Source organism: Citrus sinensis, chromosome 6, assembly GCF_022201045.2.
Source record: "Citrus sinensis cultivar Valencia sweet orange chromosome 6, DVS_A1.0, whole genome shotgun sequence".
NCBI lineage: Eukaryota > Viridiplantae > Streptophyta > Magnoliopsida > Sapindales > Rutaceae > Citrus > Citrus sinensis.
This window is the reverse complement of record NC_068561.1, coordinates 18,241,688-18,264,009: the sequence shown is the minus strand read 5'-3', so window position 1 is coordinate 18,264,009 and position 22,322 is coordinate 18,241,688. Positions and strand designations below refer to the sequence as shown.

Genomic DNA, 22,322 nt, shown 5'->3' with positions numbered 1-22,322 from the left:
TCTTATCAATCAACCAAGAACAAACGCAATTGAGAACTATAAATACTGCAGACGAAAATATTTGCGTGCACCAACTTTCACTAACAAGTTTTGACTGAAACAAACACCTGCATCTGAATCATCACAACCGGTGATACCACATTACAAACACGAACAGCAACCAATCAAGTCAAAGCCTATAATTAATTATCTACCAGAACCCTTAAAACCGTTTAAAAGAGAGACCACCATCTCCTGCTTCTGTTCTCCCTTCGGCTTGGAGAAGCAGAGTTGTGAAAACTAATTTGAGGCTGGGTCACTGGCCCCCATCTGGCAGTCGGAGGATTGCCTAACCACAACACCAGAACAAAGCCCACCAGACTGACAATAGGAGAAGCCGCAAGAAGAAACCATCTTCCTCTACCATTCTCCCTGCCGGAGTTGCTAACTGCAGGTAGATCTCTCAGTCCAGATCTTCCCAGACCAAATTCACGAGCCTCAACAGATTCAGCTTCATCTGAGGCATCAGAGGAACTGTCCTCAATTCCACCATGCTGCTGGATTCCGTGAACCTCTATTCTACTGCTTATGCTTTGCTTTCCCTCCTCGTATTCTTTGTCATCAGTTGGAAGCTCATACCGACAAAGTGGGCATGAATTTCGTGCACTCAGCCACGGCAAAATACAGGTCTGGTGATATAGGTGAAAGCATGGAAGCTGGATTACTTCAGTGCCAGAAGGTAAAAGATCTTTGCAGATTGCACAGACTAGATCTTCTTGCTTCTGATGTTCCTTGTTAACAATTACTCGAGGTAGACTATTTACAGAAGACACGGCAGCAGGAGGTGCTCCTCTCCTTGAGTTGTCAGTCTCAGCCAGATGTGAAAGAAGTTCTTCAAAGCCTCTTGCATCTAGATAATCCCCACCAGAAGTCCCAATTAACTCCACTTCCTCCAAGTTAGCAAATATATTACGGGTTAACCTTCGTCTACCTTCCCTAGTTCTCCAACGAAATATACCCTCAAATTCAGGTGACTGAAACGGCCAACTTCTGTTAACTGGGACATTTCTTTCACTGGGACTGGAAAAATAGTTTCGAAGTTGAGGTCTTACAACCACAGATTCAACGGTGTCTTCCTCCATGTCAGCTTCTTCCCATTCCCCATCCTCTTCTTCCTCTTCCTCTTCCTCTTCTTCTTCAGGATCATCTGAGTTCCATTGCTGGTGGCCACCAGCATGCATTGGATCAATATCAGAGTCACTATCAAAAATGCTTCCATATTCTGGTGGAATAAACATGTCTCTATCAAGGAAACTATGGCCATCCACCGATGCATCAGAGTCGCCTCCGTAAGCACTATAAGAGACAGCATCACTCTCACCATGTAAAACTCTATAGCGGCTGAAACTAAGATTTGATTCACTCTCCGGATAAAGAGAATCCAGACCGTCACTTTCAGCATCAGAGACAATCCGTCGCCATCTTCGAGAATCACTTGGAGATGTACGGGAGCCAGAAGGCTGAAATAACCTAGCACTAGCATCACCATCAATGGATTGATCCTCATGCCCAGAGATAATGGGTTGGTTTTCCAATGCAAAATTAATCATATGCGAGAACTGATGTGAGAAAATATTTTCAACAGACTCGCTACTGCTATACCTCGTCCTCCTTCCTCTAGGAGGTAGCCTCCGATGAGAGTCGTGAGTCGGTGTCCCAACATCTTCAAGAAATAAAAATTTACAGTCCCCACATAAATGCATATTTTCATGATCATCAACTGACTCGTTGTCAGGCACAAGGGTTCTCCTGCATAGTGTACATGAAGCCAACTGACTAGAATGGTCAACTACCAAATCACCATCCATTAGGCCAAGGGCTGTGGACAATGAGGACGTACTGAATTTTTTTGCAAGTCTACATCCATGTAACCAAAATAAAGAAAATGAGATCAATAAAAGATAAACGGAGTGCAGTCAAAGCAAATGATACAATGACGTGCAGACACAAAGGCCAAGTTGACACCAATATAATGTAAATGCTCTAGTTATCAATATATGTCGTAACCTACACCCTAAGATTGGTTTGTTCGCGAAAACTACAATAATCTAAAATACTTCAATATTGCATACTGGATTTTAATGTATGATGTGCTAGTTTTTTTTATTCAACCTCCTACATAACATGAGAACCAATATAATGTAAATGCTCAAGTTATCAATATATGTCGTAACCTACACCCTAAGATTGGTTTGTTCACGATAACCACAATAATCTAATATACTTCGATATTGCATACTGGATTTTAATGTATGATGTGCTGGTTTCTTTTATTCAACCTGTTACAAACGATATGCATAACCCATTCATGAATATTTAGGATCAACTTTCAAGGGGTTGAAATCAAGCATGAAACACATAACCCATCCATGAATATTTGCAAACAACTTTGAAGTGTTTGAAATGAAGCATGAAACACATAACCCATCCATGAATATTTGCAAACAACTTTGAAGTGGTTGAAATCAAGCATGAAATTAAGCTATATATAATGAACTATCAATTCCAGAAAAAAAGAGGTGATTAGCTGATATCGAACATCCGTCCATGCACCAGCAATTTTGTTCTAAAAGAATACTTTAGGTCAAATTCCCGATTTTCTGCTGCAAGAATTTCCTGGGAAACAAAGCCTAAGACGTGGCCAGACAAACTACTGCACAAAATCTCATCCATAGAAAGTTACAGGCAGTCTGGCGCACACAAAACACAAGAAGGCTACTCAAAAGCATCTCCTCACATAGTAATTCACTATCCTTGAAGAAAGAAAAACCTTTGAATTATTCTTCATGCTACTATAATTGGAACCTTCCCTCCATGTATATGTATAAATAAGAAAATAAAGAGTACATTGTCATCTGACGAATCTTCAATGCCACTGTAGTTCACTTCTACTCAAAAAAAAAAAAAAAAAGCACCTTGCATTAAATTTTTTACTGCTCATTGTATTCTCCAAAGGGCAAGCAAATATTTGAAACTTTCTCCTCAGTCCTCACAATGCAAAGTAAAATCCTCAAGTTTCTGCCAATAGCCCTCATTCAATAAAAGATTGCTCTTTTAAGCACCCTTTTTTCTGGAGCTATCAACAACCAGAGCAGGACAAAGATGCGGCATGAAAACCGAGCCTTTTCCTCAATTATCCCAGAACCCATTTCCGCAAAACAAATTAACTTCATAATAGAATTTGGAAAGACACCAAGAATTGACAACACCGGACTCCATTCATTGCCCCCCCCCCCCCCCCCCCCCCCCCCACCCCCCAAAAAAAAAGTAATTGAAAAAGAAAAGAGCATTTTTCTCATAAAAGAAAAAAATTCCCAAATTGTGACCAAATTGTATCCAAACATGAAGTCAATTGTACGATAGCATCAAACAAATGCCAAAATTTCCTTACATAGCAAAGCAAAGATGAAAACTTTGAGCTGAAGCGCATAAAAGGTAAAAACATGAATAATAAATCATATAATACAAGTAAGAAAAGAACAATTACCAGAAAAACAAAATGGTGAAGAACATGGTCCGATCTTCAGGCTCACAAGACAGCACGTAAATCTGTAACTCAATGACAAGCAAAGGTCGAGTACGGAAATGGGTTTGTAAAATTGTGGCCTATCAACAAGAAAAGAAAATATGTATATAATAGACACAAAAACTGAAAGGATTAAAAATGTGGGTTAGCTGGAGAAAAGGGAGGATATGATATTAAACTAAGTCTCTTTTTTCATTTTTTTTTTCTCACTTTTATAATTCTAATCTACAATAGAAGATGGAGCCTCGCTAACTACGTGTATTAGTCTATGAGAGCCGATCCAAAGAGATGACCCACCAACTCCGTCTTCCTTCTCACTATAATCATATGATGAAAGTTGAGAATAACTCTATTTTCTGCCCCAATATTTTGATATAATTACACTTTACTCCAGCTATTGTGCAAAATGAGTAGATGTTTTCTAAACTCTTGTGTTAATTAAAGACATTCAAAAGTTTATCACAAATTTCATCACAATTCACAAATGATATAACATGTGAGGTATTTGCTACATCAAATAGTTAATAAATTTTTATAAATTTCAAATGAATTACTTATATTATTTTATTATTCACTCGATGGGTTATTATATAATACTGTAATTAAAATCACGACATCAATAGCCAATTTAATATAAATTTTATAAATAAAATATAAGACATGTAAATTTAAAATAAAACTTGTAAATTAATATTAAATGAAAAACAAACCATAAATTATATAAATAGAAAATAAGACTTGTAAATAGAAAGTAAAATAAGTAATTTAACATATGAGTAGTGAACTGGTGTAATACTGGTAAATAAAACAAAAATTCATAGATATAACATAAAACTTATAAATCAATATTAAGTGCAAAATAAAACATAAAATTAAGTAAATAAAACATAAGACTTGTAAATGGAATGTAAAATAAGTAAATCAACATAAGATAGGTAAATTAATGTATTATTAGTAAATAAAACAAAAACTTATAGATATGACACAAAACTTGTATATCAACATTAAGTGTAAAATAAAATATAAATGATGCAAATAAAACGTAAGACTTGTAAATAAAATGTAAAATAAATAAATTAACATAAGAGTGGTAAACTGATATATATTTAATAATAAAAAAAACTTATTAATATAACATGAAATGTGTGAATCAACATTAATTATAAAATAAAACATAAATACCATCTTAATTAGTATGTCTAGCACTACTCAATGGGTATTTTCACATCACTAAAAACCTTGGAAATTACCGGATACTTTTTAGATTAAAGTGTAATTATACTAAAATCTAGAGGAGACAAAATATTTATCCTTAACATGTTATTAATATAATATAAAATGTGAAAATCAACATTAAGTATAAAATAAAATATAAATACCATATTAATTAGTATGCCTACCACTACTTAATGGGTATTTTGGCATCGCTAAAAATCTTGAGAATTATCTACTACTTTTGCACTAAAGTGTAATTATACTAAAATTTAGGGGAGTCAAAATATTTATCCCTAATAAGTTGCTGTACCAAACAGTCAGGCTAGCCAGTACCTAACCTTTAAATTGGGCTGGCTGTAGTAACACGAGGCCCATCATTTTAGGATAGATGGGCCAAGTATCGTTCACGCGCTATGATGGCGCGTGTATGATTCAAACAGTAAACTGTCTGACTATGATTCCAAGGTTAAAAAGTACAACAACTCAACTCTCTCTCATGTTAAATGTCATGCTCTTCGGTTCTCTTTTAACTTTCTTTTTAAAATTTTCTTCTTTACCTATTAATTATTCAAACAGCTGGGTTTAAGCAAGATAGGAAGCAAAGCAAAACAAGACAAGAACAAAATTTTGATGTGGTTAATGTATTTTCCTTGTCTGCAATATTCATATCACTAGAAGGAACAGAAACCAAATCAATTACAACCTGTACACCTTAACGCATTCTTAATTTTAATCTTTTTTTGCCAATTACATTACATTCCCAATTTTTTTCCTTTCTTATTTTTATTTTAATAAAGCAAATCAGGTGAGTCACCTGTTAACCTCCCACATTTCAGTTTTCAAGAATGTCTTCCAGGTGGGTTCGGTGGGCAAATAACAAATGCATGTGAAAAAAATGTTTGCTTTACAGCATTTTGTTTGTTTATAAATAATTTATGATGTGGGTTTATGTTTTTCCTTTCTCTTTTTGGGGGGTTTGGTGGGCTGCGTAATGATGTGCAATGTGTGATGTAGGAGAAAAGTACAAATGTCGATGATGTGGAAAGAATCAAATGTGAGGAGGAGTCCTCGAATATCTGGACTGAATTTGAATGAGTGTCAGGGTCAGCAGCAAATGGGGCGCGTGAAGGTTGACAGTACTAAGAAGAGTACGGCTGCTAATGCTGATGCTAATGCTGCTGCTGCTGCTGTTGCTGTTGGACCAGCCTCTCGCACTAGAGCCAGAAAAAAGAGAAAACTCAAACCCCTTCAAGATGTTGCTGCTGCTAATACTACTTTTGTTTCGCCTATTGCTCAAGAGGTCTGCTTTTTCACATCCTTCACTCTTTCTGTAAATGTTCATGGGTACTTGCTTTGCCTTTGCTTCTGTTGTACTTTTGTTTTTGTGGGCTTTTAGTTAATGGATGTTGAGTTATATTTCAGTCAGTTTGATTTCTCTGCATATTTTTCATATTTTAGTATTAGAAGAGGTATTTAATCAAATGAAGACAAAAATAACTGTCGGCCAACCGACAAACTCACCCTAGTTTGTTGTGCAATGATTCTCTCTCTCTCTCTCTCTCTCGATTTTCACTGGTTCTGTGGTTTTTTCCCTTCCACAATGTAATTTAGTTCTGTTCTATTTATGGATGTTACCAACATTTTAGCTTTTAAGAAACCGACACAAAGATTCTGAAGTTTGTTTCTTGCTTCTTACTCTGAATTTCCAAGGCATCTTATTTGGAGAAATGCATTCTGAATGGAGAAATTTCTCCAAATTTATGAGATGTGGTTCCGTCTTGCTGAACGAACATTGTATTTCCTTCAATGGTTTGCGAGCCATTATGTTATTTGAGCAAACAGAATTAGCAATATGGAATCCTGTTTCTACAGGATTATAGTTGTAGGACTCTAGAATTTAGTCTAGGTAATGTTTTACCATTGTAAAAAGTATCAAGTCTTCATATTGTTGCGTTTATAGTCTGAAGATGGCGATACGAATGGCGCGGAAGATGGTGAAGAGCAAAATCTTAAATATCAACCGAGTAATAGTGGTGAGACTTTATGCATCTTGCAAATGTTTTTGTAAACTACCCACTTCTACATTTCTGTCACATTTGATAGATTTATTGTCTTGTATGACACAAATCACTTCCAGCATGCGATGACAGACATCAAGGTACCAACCTTGTTCCTGTAATCATCTCATTACCACATATTAAATGTTGACAGCCATTTCAAGCTATAGTGATATATCAATGCCCCTTCTTGATATATTTATGACTGTAACAGATCAACCATCAAGTGTGCCATCTGCCCCACAGATGCCAGAAAAACGCGTACTTGAGCTTATCCTCAACATACTACAAAGGTGGGAATTCTTTTGAATAAAAAAAAAAAAAAGGATCTTTTTGAAATTTTGGAAGATAAATCACAATGTTTATTTGTTTGAATTTTATAACAAAGTTTATTACACATGATGCATCAAATTTTTATTCTTATTAGGAAAGACACCCATGAAATATTTGCTGAACCAGTCGACACTAAAGAGGTTTGGAATTGGTTATTAGTTCATAATGTCAAATCATAAATGTTCCTTTGTCTTTCTTGAGCAATGTATGATGAGTCATTGGCTGTGGTTAGGTAGAAGATTATTATGAAATCATCAAAGAGCCTATGGATTTTGGCACTATGAGGGCTAAACTTCATGAAGGGATGTATACAAGTCTTGACCAATTTGAGGTTTGCTCTTTTTTATTCTGTCTCAAGTTCTGGACAATAGGCATTCTTTTCCTTTCTATTCTTTGATATTCAATTAAACGATCAGTCATTTGATGTTATATGCTTTCTTTCAAGTTTATGAATTTCTAACACAAAAGCTTCTATCGCATGGATCATTCTTTTCTCATCAGAGTGATGAGATATATAATATCTAGGTGTTGGATCATCATAATTGTTGCTTTTGAGTTATATTTCTGAGATGTTTTACATGTGAAAACATGATAATCTATATATTATAAAAATTACTGCAAACATTGATGTGTAATGTGGCTGATTGAGGACTATTATGCAGCATGATGTATTTTTGATATCCGGAAATGCAATGCATTTCAATTCCTCAGGATCCATTTATTTCAGGCAGGTATGACTATTAAATCTCTGTCAATGTCTGAAAGTAATTTTTTGCGAGTTCTATGATGACTCCTTACTGTCAACTGTTTTCAACTCTTGCAGGCTCGTATAATACATGAACTAAGCAAGAGGGTTTTTCATGCTCTTAGAACTGACCCGGGCAATTTCGAATTGGAATTCTCAGAGACACGACGAAGAACTGGTAGAAGACCTCAAATTGAACCAAAGGGTCAAATTAGTAGCTCAATTCTGAAGCCTGCTACAAAATTCAGAAGCAATAGCATGACTGCTAACGTATCGTCAAAAACTGTGAGTGGTGCAACAATTCTTAGGAGAAGATCTCAAAGAAACCCTGAGAAGCCTAGTGCAGCATCTACTCTTACTGCCAGAGATAATAAAATGCTTTTGGGTAAAATTCTCGTGAACTTCCTAATTTTTTTATTATTACTCTGCAGAATAGAGAACTTTGAAACTTCCATGAGATTTTAGAAATTAGTTCTCATAAAGTACCAAAAGTCCAAAACCTTCAGCGGCTAGTGGCTCTGATTGAAGCTTTCATTATGAATTTTTATAGCTTCCTTGAACTTTTTTTGAGCAAATTCCCTTTTTATCATAGCTGCTGCTTTCTACTTGTTTAGATTTTGTTGACTTTTAAATGATGGTTTCTTCTCTAACAGGTGCTACAGGTGGTAGAAGAACTAGTTTTTCTGAAGCAGATAGACGTAGTACATACAGTCCTAGGTCGTTATTTCTCAATGACAATGATTCAACTGATTTGTCAAGTAATAATCATTCAAAAACTCTCAAACATGTGAGTGTTTTCCGCTTTTGTCACATTTTGGCATATAATTTAGTTTTTATGTGCCAAGGGTATCCTAAAATTCAATGAAATAATATGTGCATGGAATTCACATGAGGCTGATGACTCAGACACATCATACACTCTAATAGTCATGAGATAGATGGACCTTCTTGTGGGATCAAAGCATGCTGCACAAGAGTTATTCCCATTTCGGAATTGTGCCAAATATTTTGATCCTAGCAAAACAACATTAATCAATGAACCCACTGATTGTACCTTCTCTACTTGATGAAAGCATTGAATGGTCAGTGTTGTTCTTTTGATCTTTATGTTGTTATCTTTGGGTCCTTATTTCTTGGACCCTACTTCCAGTGGTTGCTCCATCTTGAAAGATACATGGTGTTTAAAAGCCCCCGCAATCATATAGTTCCCTTTCTTTTTTCTTGACAGGGTGTCAGATAATTCATTGATGTCTAATCTGTTGCATTCACATAATGCAAGAATACTGAATACCTTTCCATTTCAATTGGTACACTACATGAGTACAAACTCTTGCCTTTGTTATTTTTTCACTGCTTTAAACATCTGGTCTCTCTCCCAGAAAGGTTGGTGGTTCCATTAGCTGGGCCAACCAATTGAAAACATTGGTTGGGCCTGTGAAATGTATTCAATTGCAACTCCACAAAGATCGTGGGCCTTACTTCTAGTGCCCCTGTACAGTTCTTGGGCCTTCTGATTTATGAATCCAAGCTTGTTGGATGCAATAACTGTCCGATTTTTACTAATAAGTTGGCTTCTTTTTCCAGTATTTTAAAATTTCTGCTTTCTGATATTGAACTGAAAATCCATTTCTCATTCATGTAGGTGAATCAGCAAGATATGGGTTATAGAGAAAGCTTGATGTTGTTTGTTAGAGATTTAGGACCAACTGCCCAAATGGTTGCCGAGCGAAAGTTGCATGGATGTTCAGCTGAGGCTCCCAATTTTCAGTCTTCAAGTTCAAACTGTTGGTTTCAGGCACCACAATGTCATAACCCTCCTGCACATGCCTCTGTCCAACAGAGACAGGCTGCTCTGGATAATAACTCGGGTTCTATAATGTCTCAAAATTTATTGGAACACCATCTTGGGAATCAAACTGTCCCAGGAAACAGCTGTGGTAGGACAGAGTTGTGCGACAGTAGTAAAGTTGGTGGCAGAATGGATATTTATGCTGCTTCTGTAGAAGTGGAACCCAATGGTGTGAAGAATATTCCCCACGCCTTCAAAGAGGACATTTGCAGGAGCAGTGCAACGAAGAATTCAGGAAGTGAAATGGTTGAAAAGAGCAGAAACAATATGGCTATTTCAGGTTCAAATCCTCCCACTGCTGCGGCCAGAGAATTGAACTTTTCAGTTGCTGGGTTAAAAGACAAGGGCAGCCTGTCAGCGACAATGTTTTCAGACAAGAGTATGTTGGATAATCAAGCTCAGTCATTGAAGTCAACCTCAGATTATTCTCATTCAGATTTGCTTTGTTTCAGCTTGAGAAAAAACCACAGTTCATCATCTTTGTGGCCACTACGAACCACGAGCATGTCAACTTCTCCTCAAACAAAGGGCTCAATAAGCAACCCAGGATCACAATGTTTAAGACGAAATGATCAAGCCAGTACAGCACAGTGCCAAAGCCATGAAGTGAATGATTCATCAAGGTCAAGCCAAGACTTAAAATCAAATCAACATTTGCCACTTGCTCCCCCGTTTACATTTGATCTATCATATCTGAAATCGCGACTAGGTCAGATTACTACCCCAACGCGAGATAAATCATTGCTGCCAACTGGTAGGTCATTTCTGGACAAAACGAGCTACCAGAAACTTGACGATCATCAGCAATCCTCATTGGATTCCAAGCATACTGATTTGGTACTTCAGCTGTAAGAAATTCATGCAGAGAAAAGGTAAATAGATAACTGATCTCAAAAGAAGTCCCCTTCTGCAATTTATGAATCAGTAATTAATTTCTTTATTAGCATCTTGATTTATTTAAAGTCAGATAAGGTGAAAGGAATCATTATAATCATGTAATGATAAACAAGAAAGAGACAGGCCCCATTCCATCCATGTTATCAATTTCCATAAAGCCATAGATTAATGAAGACATTAACAATCTGGACAGACTTCTGAATTTAATTGTAATCTGAGAATGGTATATAGAGTACGAACAAGCTGGTAATGTCAGACCATGGGCGGACCGGGAAGAGCTTCAGCCCTCTTTGGAAAAAAGATCCATTAAGTGCAAACACCAACAACTGGTACAAAATCATGCCACAGCTGTATGACTGTATACAACTTGCAATTTCAAACAGAATTTGACCAATTGCCAGTTTCGGTTTCAGCCATGGTTGTCATTATTTTTTTCTCCGTCATATCGTGTGGTGGCTATCTACTTAGGATTTCCCCACTTTTATTTATAATAGCTTTTTATGTTTTTAGCCTCTTTTTAGTTTTATTTACAGAGAGAACAAAACTGATCTGATCTCAAAATTAAGTGCGGTTTATTGGTTGCAAAACGGATTTCGTGTTGGATTTGGATTCAGATAGTTCCATTGGGAAAAATACTGTCAGTTCCCCAATGTTTAGGGGAAGCCACAAAAACCCCCCTATTGTCTTTAAAAATATATTCAAACCATTTCTTAATTTTTTCTCTGTTCCGACAATTAAAAAGTTAATATTGTACATTCCCCTAAGAAAATTAGGTGAGCTTACAAAGAGATGACTTTGCTTGCCACATAAAAAAAAAAAAAAAATTCCACATAATATATTTAAGGGTCCGACTATGTTAGAATTGCTCTACAGTAAAATATTTTTTCATAATCACACGATCAAAGTTATAACATATTTTTTATTATTTATAACTTTACATGTGTGGTTATGATTCGTGTTCTACTTTAGAGTTTCTCCAAACTAGCCATAGCCTATATTTAAATATTGCCACATGTTGTAATATAATGCTCCCTACAACAGCTAGCAGTGGTAGTTTTGTCCTTTGTGCAAATTTCAATTAGTGTTTGTTTATTTTCAAAATTTTGTAATTTTCATTTTTTTAATTTTTTTAATCAAAAATTTGTTCACTTGAAAATTGTTATTATCATAACAATGATTTATGTTTGAAATTGATTGAGATTTTCATGATTTGGTTTTGAGTTTATTTGAATAAAAATATTATATGACCCCGTTGTTTATATGCTCGTGGTTCTCATCTATCTAGTCGATTTGCATTATTAAGAATATTCTCATATTTTTACTTACTAGATCTGTATGTGAATTTAAATACTGAATAATATTAATATTAAGTACGCGATCATACACTTAATCACTTTTATGTGTGTGTATATTTAAATGAGTAATGATATAGCCACAAACTTTTGTACAAACTGATGTGGCATGATAAAATTAGTTAAATTGAATATCTTTTGGTCCACATGATTTATTTTCATTATTTTGTATTTTCATTCAATCAATGAATTGATAACACATTAGTTTGTATAAAATAAATTTGTACAAGAGTTTGTGGCTGCATCATCACTCATATTTATATATACTAAGAAACCCTCCATTCTCTCTTTAAAAATGATAATAAAAAGGATTGATGAATTAACATTTCTCTGTATTAAAAGCCACATGGGAAATGCTAACAAATGAGAAGCACGAGGTAAATGACGTTAAAGAAGATGGAAGGTTCTTTAAATTTCATTTTTTAAAAAAGAAAAAATAGAAAAAAGAGACATATTTTAGTCTAAATAAATAACAATCAACAATAGAACTTAATGAGAAATTTTACAGTACATATGATGTTCCATGTCCTCCAATGATGTGGAACCACTAACCAATAATTTTTTTTACACGTGTCAATCAATTTTTAAACTTTAACTTATTAAAAGTCAAACAATTCCCTCATTTTCTCTATTTTTGCTCTAGTTTCAAAAATTCTTCTATCCTCCTCCAAATTCCAATAAACATTAATTTATTTAGAAATTATAAAAATAATAAATTGAACAAAGTGCCTACAAAGGGCATAATTTCATCATCCTCCTGGTTTCCATTCACAACTTCATTGCCCTGCAAAAACAAGCATTTGGTAATCTTGCTTTGATGCTCCTCTTAATTCCCATTCGCATCTCTATTCTCTTGCAAAACATTGCCACTAGCTTAATTAGAAATGTCACAACATCCGATTTGAAAGGCTTTTCAACTTCCTGCAAACTCCTTCATTATTCTCTCTCCAACCCTCAATTTATTTTGCCATTTAGCAAGTAATTGCTAATTTATTTTTTATTTTCTCTTAATGCAAAATTAACTCTACTGTGCCATGGTTCTCTTCTCTTTTTATTTGAATTAATTATATTATTCGTAATAATAATATGGTCATTTTCTAATGACTAGGTTGATAATATCAATTGATCATTCGAGTGACAAAGAAGAACTCATCAAAGTGGGGATGAAAGTTAACTCTGACAAAGAAGCCTATGATTTATACAATAAATATGCTTTGAGAAAAGGGTTTAGTATCTGCATATGGAACATTCGAAGAGATACATCAAATAAAATTCGGCAACGTGAATTTGTTTGTTCGAAACAAGGATTTCAATTAGATGAAGATTTATGTGAGGTGAAGAAAGTAAATAACTTGGAAACAAGAACATGTTGTAAAGTTATGATTCGACTTACTGTCAATGATGGAGAGTGGGTAATTTCTCATATATACTCATATCATAATCATGAACTTGCAAAACCTGAAGAAAGGCAATTTTTAAAATCTAGCCGAAAAATACTTAGTGCTCATGGGGCTGTAATAAGGTCTATGGTTAATGCTGGGATACGAGCATCAAAGTCGTACTCCTATTTAGCAAATGAAATTGGTGTCGCTGAGATGATTAAAAAATTCAAATTAGAAGATCACTCATGGCTTAGAAAGTTGCATTCACTTAAAGAGAAGTGGTGTCCAGCTTTTAGTTTGGATACATTTTCTGCAAATATGAAGTCAACCCAGAGAAGTGAGAGTACAGATAATGTTTTCCATGACAATGAAGCAAAAGAGGTGCGATTAGAGGAGTTGCAAGATTATTATAGTTGTAAGCATAGCGTTCGTTGTCTCATAGTAAAAAAATGGAATTTGAAGCCATGCAGTACAAACTTACACGAATAAAATGTTGAATATATTTGAAAAAGAATATCCAGGTTGCATGGCCGTGAGGATGGAAGAAATTTTTAAGAATGATGAGGTTTATGTATATAAAGCAAATGAAGAAGGGCAACAAAGAGTGTTTACTATTGATTAAAATTTAGCTACAATGGATATTTCATGCTCTCGTAAGTTATTTCAGTCGATGGGGATATTATGTCGTCATGCTCTAAAAGTTTTTTATTTACATAATTTCATGAACTTACCACAACGTTACTTATTAAAGAGGTGGACTAAAGAAGCAAAAAAGGGACTTGTGGTGGGAAATTGTACAGCTGAGTTATCAGGCAACAATACCCAGTCTGGGCAATTATTGCGTCTTAGTGAACTGATGCACGCAAGAACCGAAATTTATAGTATAGTATCATTGAGAGTTTCTGGAACAAGGATTGTTAAAGAACAATTAGCACATACAGTGAAGCTTTGGGAGGATGATATGGAAACAATGAGTATATTCGAGAATTCAAAGAAAATGGATGACCATTCTAATCATAATGTTCTTGTTAATGATAAATTGGTTTTGAATCCAGCAAAGATGGTAGAATAAAAAGTAATTTGGAGAAGCAAAAAAGGAAGACTACAAAAGGTACAATTTTTTTTTTTTTTTTGCATAAAGTGGTCTATGAATAGTTGTTTTTTTAATATAAACTTCATTTGTTTTAATAAGTGTTATCTCTTATACAGGGCAAAAGAAAAATGCAACTACTAACGGTCCATCACATCCAATAGCCCTGCAACAATTTTCAACATTCAATCCATCGATTCATAACTTAAGTTTTAGTAGCATCCTTCAAGGAATTGATCGAATGCCTCATTTGAACCAGGTAACACTTGAAAATCATTATACCCACTTAAAAATCTCTAAGTTATTTTAACTAATAGAGCATATTTATCTATATAGCATGGTCCATCTTCATCTTTGCCAACAGTTGCATTTGGACAATGGCCTCACTTAATTCAGGTTTTAATTCTTTTTTTTTAAAGCCTTTCGAATTGATTATTTAAATAACTATCTATATGTTCTCTAATAAATAAACATACAATGTAGGATTCAAACAACTACAGTGTGGATCAATTTGAACGCCAAGAAAATTGAATGTTATATAACATCTTTTGTTCAAGCACAAATGGTATGTGGTCTGTGTCTCCTGTTATCATAATATTTTTTTTTTCCTTTTTGCATGTGTAGGTTGCCAAGGCATTTACTGAATCTGGCAATATGTGGATTTACATATTAGTGTAGTTAAATTTATAATATTGCTATTTTGTACAAGAATCTTAGTTCACTTAAGAATAGTGTATTGTTTATTGTTAGATACTTTTTTTTTCAGCTTCTCAAATTTATTCAAAAAATATTGTTGTTTAAATTCTATATAACTCGGAAGCTTGTGAGTTTTCAATTTATAATTTATTTTTAGCACTAGTGCCTGTTAGTGATATCGAAAGCAGAGCACAGCAGCAGAGTATGACTGACTGCAGCTGATTAGCTCATAAAAGCTGACTTGGCAAGTTAGTTATCCAGCTCACCTGAATTGTTGAGTTGGTTCAAGCTTGCTATATAAACGTGTATCTTGTACTCAGATGTTATGTTGAAGAAATATTAATAAAGTTACAGATTCATTTCACTTTCTCTTTCATTTTCTTAAGCTTTCTAGTTAACCAAACAACTCTTTTCTATAGTTTTGTCATGGTATCAGAGCCTCGGATGACGAATATAAATCAAAATAATCTTTCCTTCAGCTTTGTTACACCAGTCAAGCTGGATCAGAATAATTTCATTCTTTGGCGCACGCAAGTTCTTACAACTGTGAAAGGAAATGGCTTGGAAGGTTTCATTAATGGCGATAACAAATGTCCAGAACAGTTTCTCATTTCTGAGAGTGATATTGAGAGTGTAGTATCAACTGGAAGCTCAAGATCTATAAATTCTGAGTTTGTAGCATGGATGAAGACAGATCAACTACTGCTGAGTTGGATGATGTCATCGATCCAGCAAAATCTGCTCTCTACAGTGATCGATTGTACAACATCTAAGCAACTCTGGGAGACTCTTACTGATATGTTTATCTCCCAATCTCAGGCTCGAATTCAAACACTAAGAATGCAAATCCAAACCATTAAGAAAGGTTCAATGCATATGGCTGACTATTTTGCTAAAATCAAACGAATAGCAGATACTTTAGCTTTAGCTGGTAAACCAGTAGAGTTAAGTGATTTGATTATGCATGTCCTAACTGGTCTTGACTCATCTGACTATGAATCCTTAGTGACTGCTGTCTTGGCTAGAGGTGATAAGATAACACTGGATGAATTATACTCCTTGTTGTTGAATCATGAAATTAGAATTGAACAGAAGAGAGGGAAAATTACTAGTGATGTAATGCATAATATGACAGCTAATGTTGCTCAAAGAAACACATATTCTGGTAAAAATAATGGTGGTTTTCAAAAGAATTATGGAGGAAATTTTGGAAATGGAAACAGTTCAGGGTTTGGTGGTTTTAATGGTGGTGCTTCTGGTAATAGTTCTGGACAATTCAACAATGGAAATAACTTCTCTGATGTTGTTTGTCAAATATGCTACATACCTGGACATGGAGCTTATAAGTGCAGAAACAGATACAACTCATCATTTGTTCCTCAGAAAAACTATAGTAGATGCAACTTTAATAGTGGTTTTAGACCTCCTGGACAATTTGGAAGAGGAAGATTTTTTAATGGTGGTGGTAGAGGCCCTGGACAATTTAACAACAATTATAATTCACCAAGAGGTTTTGGTTTTCAAGGTGGTTCTGGTTTTCAGGGTAACATAGTGCATGCAGAAAATTCCTTTGGCATTCCATCTGCATTTTACTCTTTTACTCCTGGTTCATCAACATATGCTCCAACTGAAACCCCTGACAATAGTGGTCAATACAATACCTCTACTTCATCATCTCTGCCTCCTTCAAATCAAAATGTGCCCCCTGAGCTTGTTGAGGATCCCTCATGGTACTTTGACAGTGGAGCAACAAACCACATCACTAATGATTTAGGTAAACTTCTTCATTCACAAGCTTATACTGGTGAGGAAAAATTATTTGTTGGCAATGGAAATGCATTGGTTATTAATCATATAGGATCAGCAATGCTTACAACTTCAACTTCAAAACCTTTATTGCTTAATCATGTCCTTTATGTACCAAACATAACCAAAAACTTGCTTAGTATTTCAAAACTTGTGGCTGATAATTTTGTTGTTGTTGAATTTCTTGATAATTCATACTTTGTCAAGGCCAGGGACACAGGAATAACTTTACTTGAAGGTGTTGCTAAGGGTGGCTTGTATCAAGTCAAAAACATCTTTTCTCAGTTTTCTCAGTCAGCTCTTTTCAACTCAGACAGTTTCAATAAACCTGAATCTCTTTTTGCTTCTTGTGCTATGTCTCATGTCAATAAACCAGAAGTTGTAAAAACCTCTGAACCAAGTCTTCAGTCTGTTTTTTCTGCAGTTGCACTGCAATCAGTCAGTATGGATGTTTTTCATAGGAGACTTGGGCATCCAGCACCTTATGTTCTCAAAACAATATTCAAAGCTTGTAATGATTCTGCTGTTTTTAATAAGATTGAAAAATTGTCTTTCTGTAATGCTTGTCAATATGGCAAAAATCACATGCTTCACTTCAATTCAGTAGAAACCAAAACAACATTACCTCTACAGCTGATCTATGCTGATCTTTGGGGGCCTTCTCACATTTCTTCTACTCAGGGATACAAATACTATCTCTCTATCCTTGATGACTTTAGTAGGTTTACATGGATATTTCCCTTATCTGCAAAATCAGATGCCATTGAAGTTTTCTCAAACTTTAAACTCTTCATAGAAAACCATTTGCAGCACAAAATTAAAACTGTTCAAACTGACTGGGGAGGGGAATTCAGAACCTTTACCTCTTTACTCAAAGCTTCTGGCATACATTTTAGACACCCCTGCCCACATATACATCACCAAAATGGGAGAATTGAAAGGAAACACAGACACATAGTTGACATTGGCTTAACCCTACTAGCTCAAGCTCACTTGCCTCTTAAGTTTTGGTGGAATGCTTTTCACACAGCTGTCTACCTAATCAATAGACTTCCTACTCCAGTTTTAAATAACATTTCACCTTTTCAAAAATTGTTTAATCAAACACCAAACTATTCTTTTCTCAGAACCTTTGGCTGTGCTTGTTATCCAGCCTTGAGACCATACAATAAACACAAGTTTGATTTCAGAACTTGCAGATGTATATTCCTTGGTTATAGCTCTTATCATAAGGGTTATCTGTGTCTTCATTCTTCAGGAAGAGTTTATACATCCAACCATGTTGTTTTTTATGAAAGTTCCTTCCCTTATGTCTCTGGTTTAGATTTTTCATCTCCAAATAAATGTCAGTCTCCAGTTTCTTTCTCAAAGTCATCTTTCTCTTCTTCTTCTTCTGTTCCTTCTTTTGTTCATCTGCAGGTTCCTTTAGCAACATCCTCAACAAGTATTCCTGATGCTTCACAAACACACAGAAACCAAAATTCTTCTCTTTCCTTACCTACTGAATCATTCAGTCCTTCCACACATCATTCACCAGCTCATACATTACCTTTATCTCAATCCACTGGTCATCAAATGATAACCAGGTCAAAAGTTGGCATCTTCAAACCAAAAACTTATTTGTCAGCTCTATTAACTCAGCCTTCTGAACCTCTTTCCACATCTCAAGCACTTGCTGATCCTATGTGGTTAAAAGCTATGCAAGAAGAATTTCAGGCTCTTCAACACAATAAGACATGGGAACTGGTATTGCCTGATACACATGTTAAAATAGTTGGAAATAAATGGGTTTTCAGAATCAAATACAACTCTAATGGATCTATTTCAAGATATAAAGCTCGGCTGGTTGCTAAGGGGTTTCATCAAACCCATGGAGTTGATTATACTGAAACTTTTAGTCCAGTGGTTAAAGCCTCAACAGTAAGGGTAATTCTCAGTTTAGCAGTTCTTAACAAATGGGTGATTCGACAAGTGGATGTCAACAATGCCTTTCTCAATGGCATTTTAATTGAAGACGTGTACATGGCACAACCTGAGGGTTTTGTGAACTCTGCTAAACCTCATCACATTTGCAAGTTAAAGAAAGCTATATATGGCCTGAAACAGGCTCCTAGGGCTTGGTTTGATAAGTTCAAAGATGCAATGCTAACTCAGTGGCATTTTCAGCACTCCAAATCAGACAGTTCTCTCTTCTATAAATGGATAAATGGTCATGTAATCTTGGTCCTGATTTATGTTGATGATATCATTCTCACTGGTTCCAATCCTCAGCTAATTCAGCAAGTGATTAAAGACATGCATCACACTTTTGCTTTAAAAGATTTGGGGGATCTCAATTATTTTCTTGGAATTGAAGTAGTTAAGTCAGCAACTGGTCTTTATCTGTCTCAAGCAAAGTACATTGCTGATATTTTGGCAAAACATGATATGGTTTATAGCAGTCCAGTCTCTACACCTATGTCTACTAGCCAATATCTTACAAAGGATTCAGGTAACAACATTCAAAATGTGTCTCAATACAGAAGTATTGTAGGTGCCTTACAATATGTTACCCTTACACGACCTGATATAGCCTATTCAGTTAATAAGCTCAGTCAATTCTTATCTAATCCACGCACTTCTCATTGGGATGCTTGTAAAAGGTTGCTGAGATACTTGAAAGGCACCTTACATCTTGGTCTGCATTTTCACATGACTGGAGCACTTCAACTACATTGCTTCACAGACTCTGATTGGGCTTCTGATCGTGATGACAGGAAGTCAGTAGCTGGTTATGCAGTCTATCTTGGTCCAAACTTAGTCTCTTGGTCATCCAAGAAGCAAGCAGTGGTATCCAGGTCAAGCACAGAAGCTGAATACAGAGCTTTGGCCCATGCTACCTCAGAAGTGATATGGATACAATCTCTTCTTCAAGAGCTGCAAATTAAACTTAGTACTACTCCCATGATGTGGTGTGATAATCAAGGGGCTATTGCTCTTGCTTACAATCCTGTCTATCATGCAAAAACAAAGCATGTTGAGCTGGATATTCACTTCATTCAAGACAAGGTTGCAGCAAAGAGTATTGAAGTCAGCTATGTGCCTAGTGATGATCAGTCAGCTGATATATTAACCAAAGCACTTTCATTCAAGCAGTTTGATTATCTGCGACACAAGCTGAATGTCTATCCTGGACATTTCAGCTTGAGGGGGGATGTTAGTGATATCGAAAGCAGAGCACAGAAGCAGAGTATGACTGACTGCAGCTGATTAGCTCATAAAAGCTGACTTGGCAAGTTAGTTATCCAGCTCACCTGAATTGTTGAGTTAGTTCAAGCTTGCTATATAAACGTGTATCTTGTACTCAGATGTTATGTTGAAGAAATATTAATAAAGTTACAGATTCATTTCACTTTCTCTTTCATTTTCTTAAGCTTTCTAGTTAACCAAACAACTCTTTTCTATAGTTTTGTCAGTGCCAGCATTTTGTTATTTAATGAAAAAAAAAAGATATTTTGATACGCTCAGAATAATCTTGAGCAACAGTGAAAAACTATTTTATGTCCTTTGAAATTATTGAACATTTGTTTTTTTTTTCACTGAAGTTGAAAATATTATTGAAAATTATTGAAAATTCAAAACAAAATTCCATCCATGAGGGCATGTTTACCAAAGGAAACATACATATTTTACTTGCAATAATTTTGGAATTTACAAGAAATCTATATAATCGCGACACATGTTTGTCCACAAAAAAAAAAAAAATGAATCATACAATTACAAAAAAAATATATCCAGCATCAATATGTTAACTTGTTTCACAGTACATTAAACAAACATGTGGTGGACAAAAGAAAAATTTAGTGAATGGTTCTTAGCTCTTTCTGCAAATGTTTGAAATATGATAACCCCCAACCTTAATTCACTTTGCAAATCTAAAAATAATATTGTTTTGATGCTCCTTTTGCTTCCCATTCACAAATCCATTCCCGTAGAAAATCATGCCACTAGCTTAATTAGAAAATTTGTTGCATTTCTTTTTTGGCAGGGGAATGGAGTTGTAAATGGGAAGAAGGAGGATGAAATCAGGCTTTTTGTAGGCATTTTATTTAATTTATTATTTTTATAACATCTAGTAAATTAATGTTTCTTGGAATTTGGAAGAGAGAAGAAGAATTTGTGAAACTAGAGCAAAGAGAGAGAAATGAAGAGGATTGTTTGACTTTTAATTGTTAAAAATTAATGAGTGATGGTACAGTTATAAATTTTTATATAAATTGATATGACATTAATTTATTGGTTGAATGAAAATATAAAATAATATAAATAAATCATGTGGATCAAAAGATATTTAATTCAATCAATTTTATCATGCTACATTAATTTATACAAGAGTTTGTAGCTATATTATTACTCAAAATTAATTAACACATATAAAAACATTGGTTGAACCTGTGAAATGAATTCAATTGCAACTCCACGAAGATCATGGGCCTCACTTACAGCTCTTGGGCCTATGAATCCAACCTTGTTGGATACGATAACCGTCCGATTTTAACTAATAAGTTGGCATCTTTCTCTTTTTTTTTCTTTTTTTTTGGTTATTTTAAAATTTTCGCTTTTCGGTGTTAAACTGAAAATCCATTTCTTGTTCATGTAGGTGAATCAGCAGGATATGGGTTATAGAGAAAGCTTGATGTTGTTTGTTAGAGATCTAGGACCAACTGCCTGAATGGTTTAACCGCCAAGCGAAGTTGCATGGATGTTCAGCTGAGGCTCCCAATTTTCGGTCTTCAAGAACAGACTGTTGGTTTCAGGCACCACAATGTCATAATCCTCCCACATGTACCTCTGCCCAACGGAGACACGCTGCTCTGGATAATAACTTTGGTTCTATAATGTCTCACAATTTATTGCAACACCATCTTGGGAATCAAACTGTCCTAGGAAGCAGCAGTGGTGGGACAGAGTTGTGTGACAGTAGTAAAGTCGGTGGCAGAATGGATATTTATGCTGCTTCTGTGGAAGTGGAACCTAACGATGTAAAGGAAGTTCCCCATGCCTTCAAAGAGGACATTTGCAGAAGCAGAGCAATGAAGGATTCAGGGAGTGAAATGGTGCAAAAGAGCAGAAACAATGTGGCTATGTTGGGTACGAATTCCCCCACTGCTGCGGCTAGAGAATTGAACTTTTCAGTTGCTGGGTTAAAAGATAAAGGGCAGCCTGTCGGCGACAATGTTTTCAGACAAAAGCATGTTGGGTAGCAAAACTCAATCATCGAAGTCAACCTCGGATTATATTCTCAGTCAGATTTGCTTTGTTTCAGATTGAGAAACAACCACGGTTCATCATCTTC

General features: G+C 35.2%; 2 protein-coding genes across 3 annotated transcripts; one reads left to right on the top strand and one right to left on the bottom strand.

Moving 5' to 3' along the window:
* Positions 1-60: 60 nt before the first annotated feature.
* LOC102624230 (uncharacterized) lies at positions 61-2,712 on the bottom strand. The gene is made up of 2 exons (XM_006481375.3): positions 2,618-2,712; positions 61-1,896 (listed from the first exon to the last, which is right to left on the bottom strand). The coding sequence occupies exons 1-2, from the start codon at positions 2,710-2,712 to the stop codon at positions 213-215; spliced, it is 1,779 nt and encodes a 592-aa protein (XP_006481438.1). The 3' UTR covers positions 61-212.
* A 2,587-nt stretch (positions 2,713-5,299) lies between these two features.
* Positions 5,300-10,902, top strand: LOC102619603 (uncharacterized). 2 transcript variants are annotated; one of them, XM_006481193.4, is made up of 11 exons: positions 5,300-5,636; positions 5,795-6,080; positions 6,741-6,813; positions 6,918-6,938; positions 7,052-7,130; positions 7,265-7,310; positions 7,403-7,501; positions 7,833-7,901; positions 7,994-8,300; positions 8,569-8,702; positions 9,558-10,902. In XM_006481193.4, the coding sequence occupies exons 1-11, from the start codon at positions 5,626-5,628 to the stop codon at positions 10,614-10,616; spliced, it is 2,184 nt and encodes a 727-aa protein (XP_006481256.2). In that variant the 5' UTR covers positions 5,300-5,625; the 3' UTR covers positions 10,617-10,902. The 2 variants fall into 2 exon arrangements, with proteins under 2 accessions (XP_006481256.2, XP_015386670.1); XM_015531184.3 differs by lacking the exon at positions 6,918-6,938.
* The last annotated feature ends 11,420 nt before the right edge of the window (positions 10,903-22,322 follow it).

What these genes read in the sequence shown, in the direction of transcription:
- LOC102624230 (XM_006481375.3), bottom strand. Translation starts at nt 2,712, where the DNA reads ATGGATGAGATTTTGTGCAGTAGTTTGTCTGGCCACGTCTTAGGCTTT. An exon ending in AATCGGGAATTTGACCTAAA is followed by an intron (nt 1,897 to 2,617) that starts GTATTCTTTTAG and finishes ACATGGATGTAG; the next exon opens with ACTTGCAAAAAAATTCAGTA.
- LOC102619603 (XM_006481193.4), top strand. An exon ending in AGATAATAAAATGCTTTTGG is followed by an intron (nt 8,301 to 8,568) that starts GTAAAATTCTCG and finishes CTTCTCTAACAG; the next exon opens with GTGCTACAGGTGGTAGAAGA. An exon ending in ATTCAAAAACTCTCAAACAT is followed by an intron (nt 8,703 to 9,557) that starts GTGAGTGTTTTC and finishes TCATTCATGTAG; the next exon opens with GTGAATCAGCAAGATATGGG.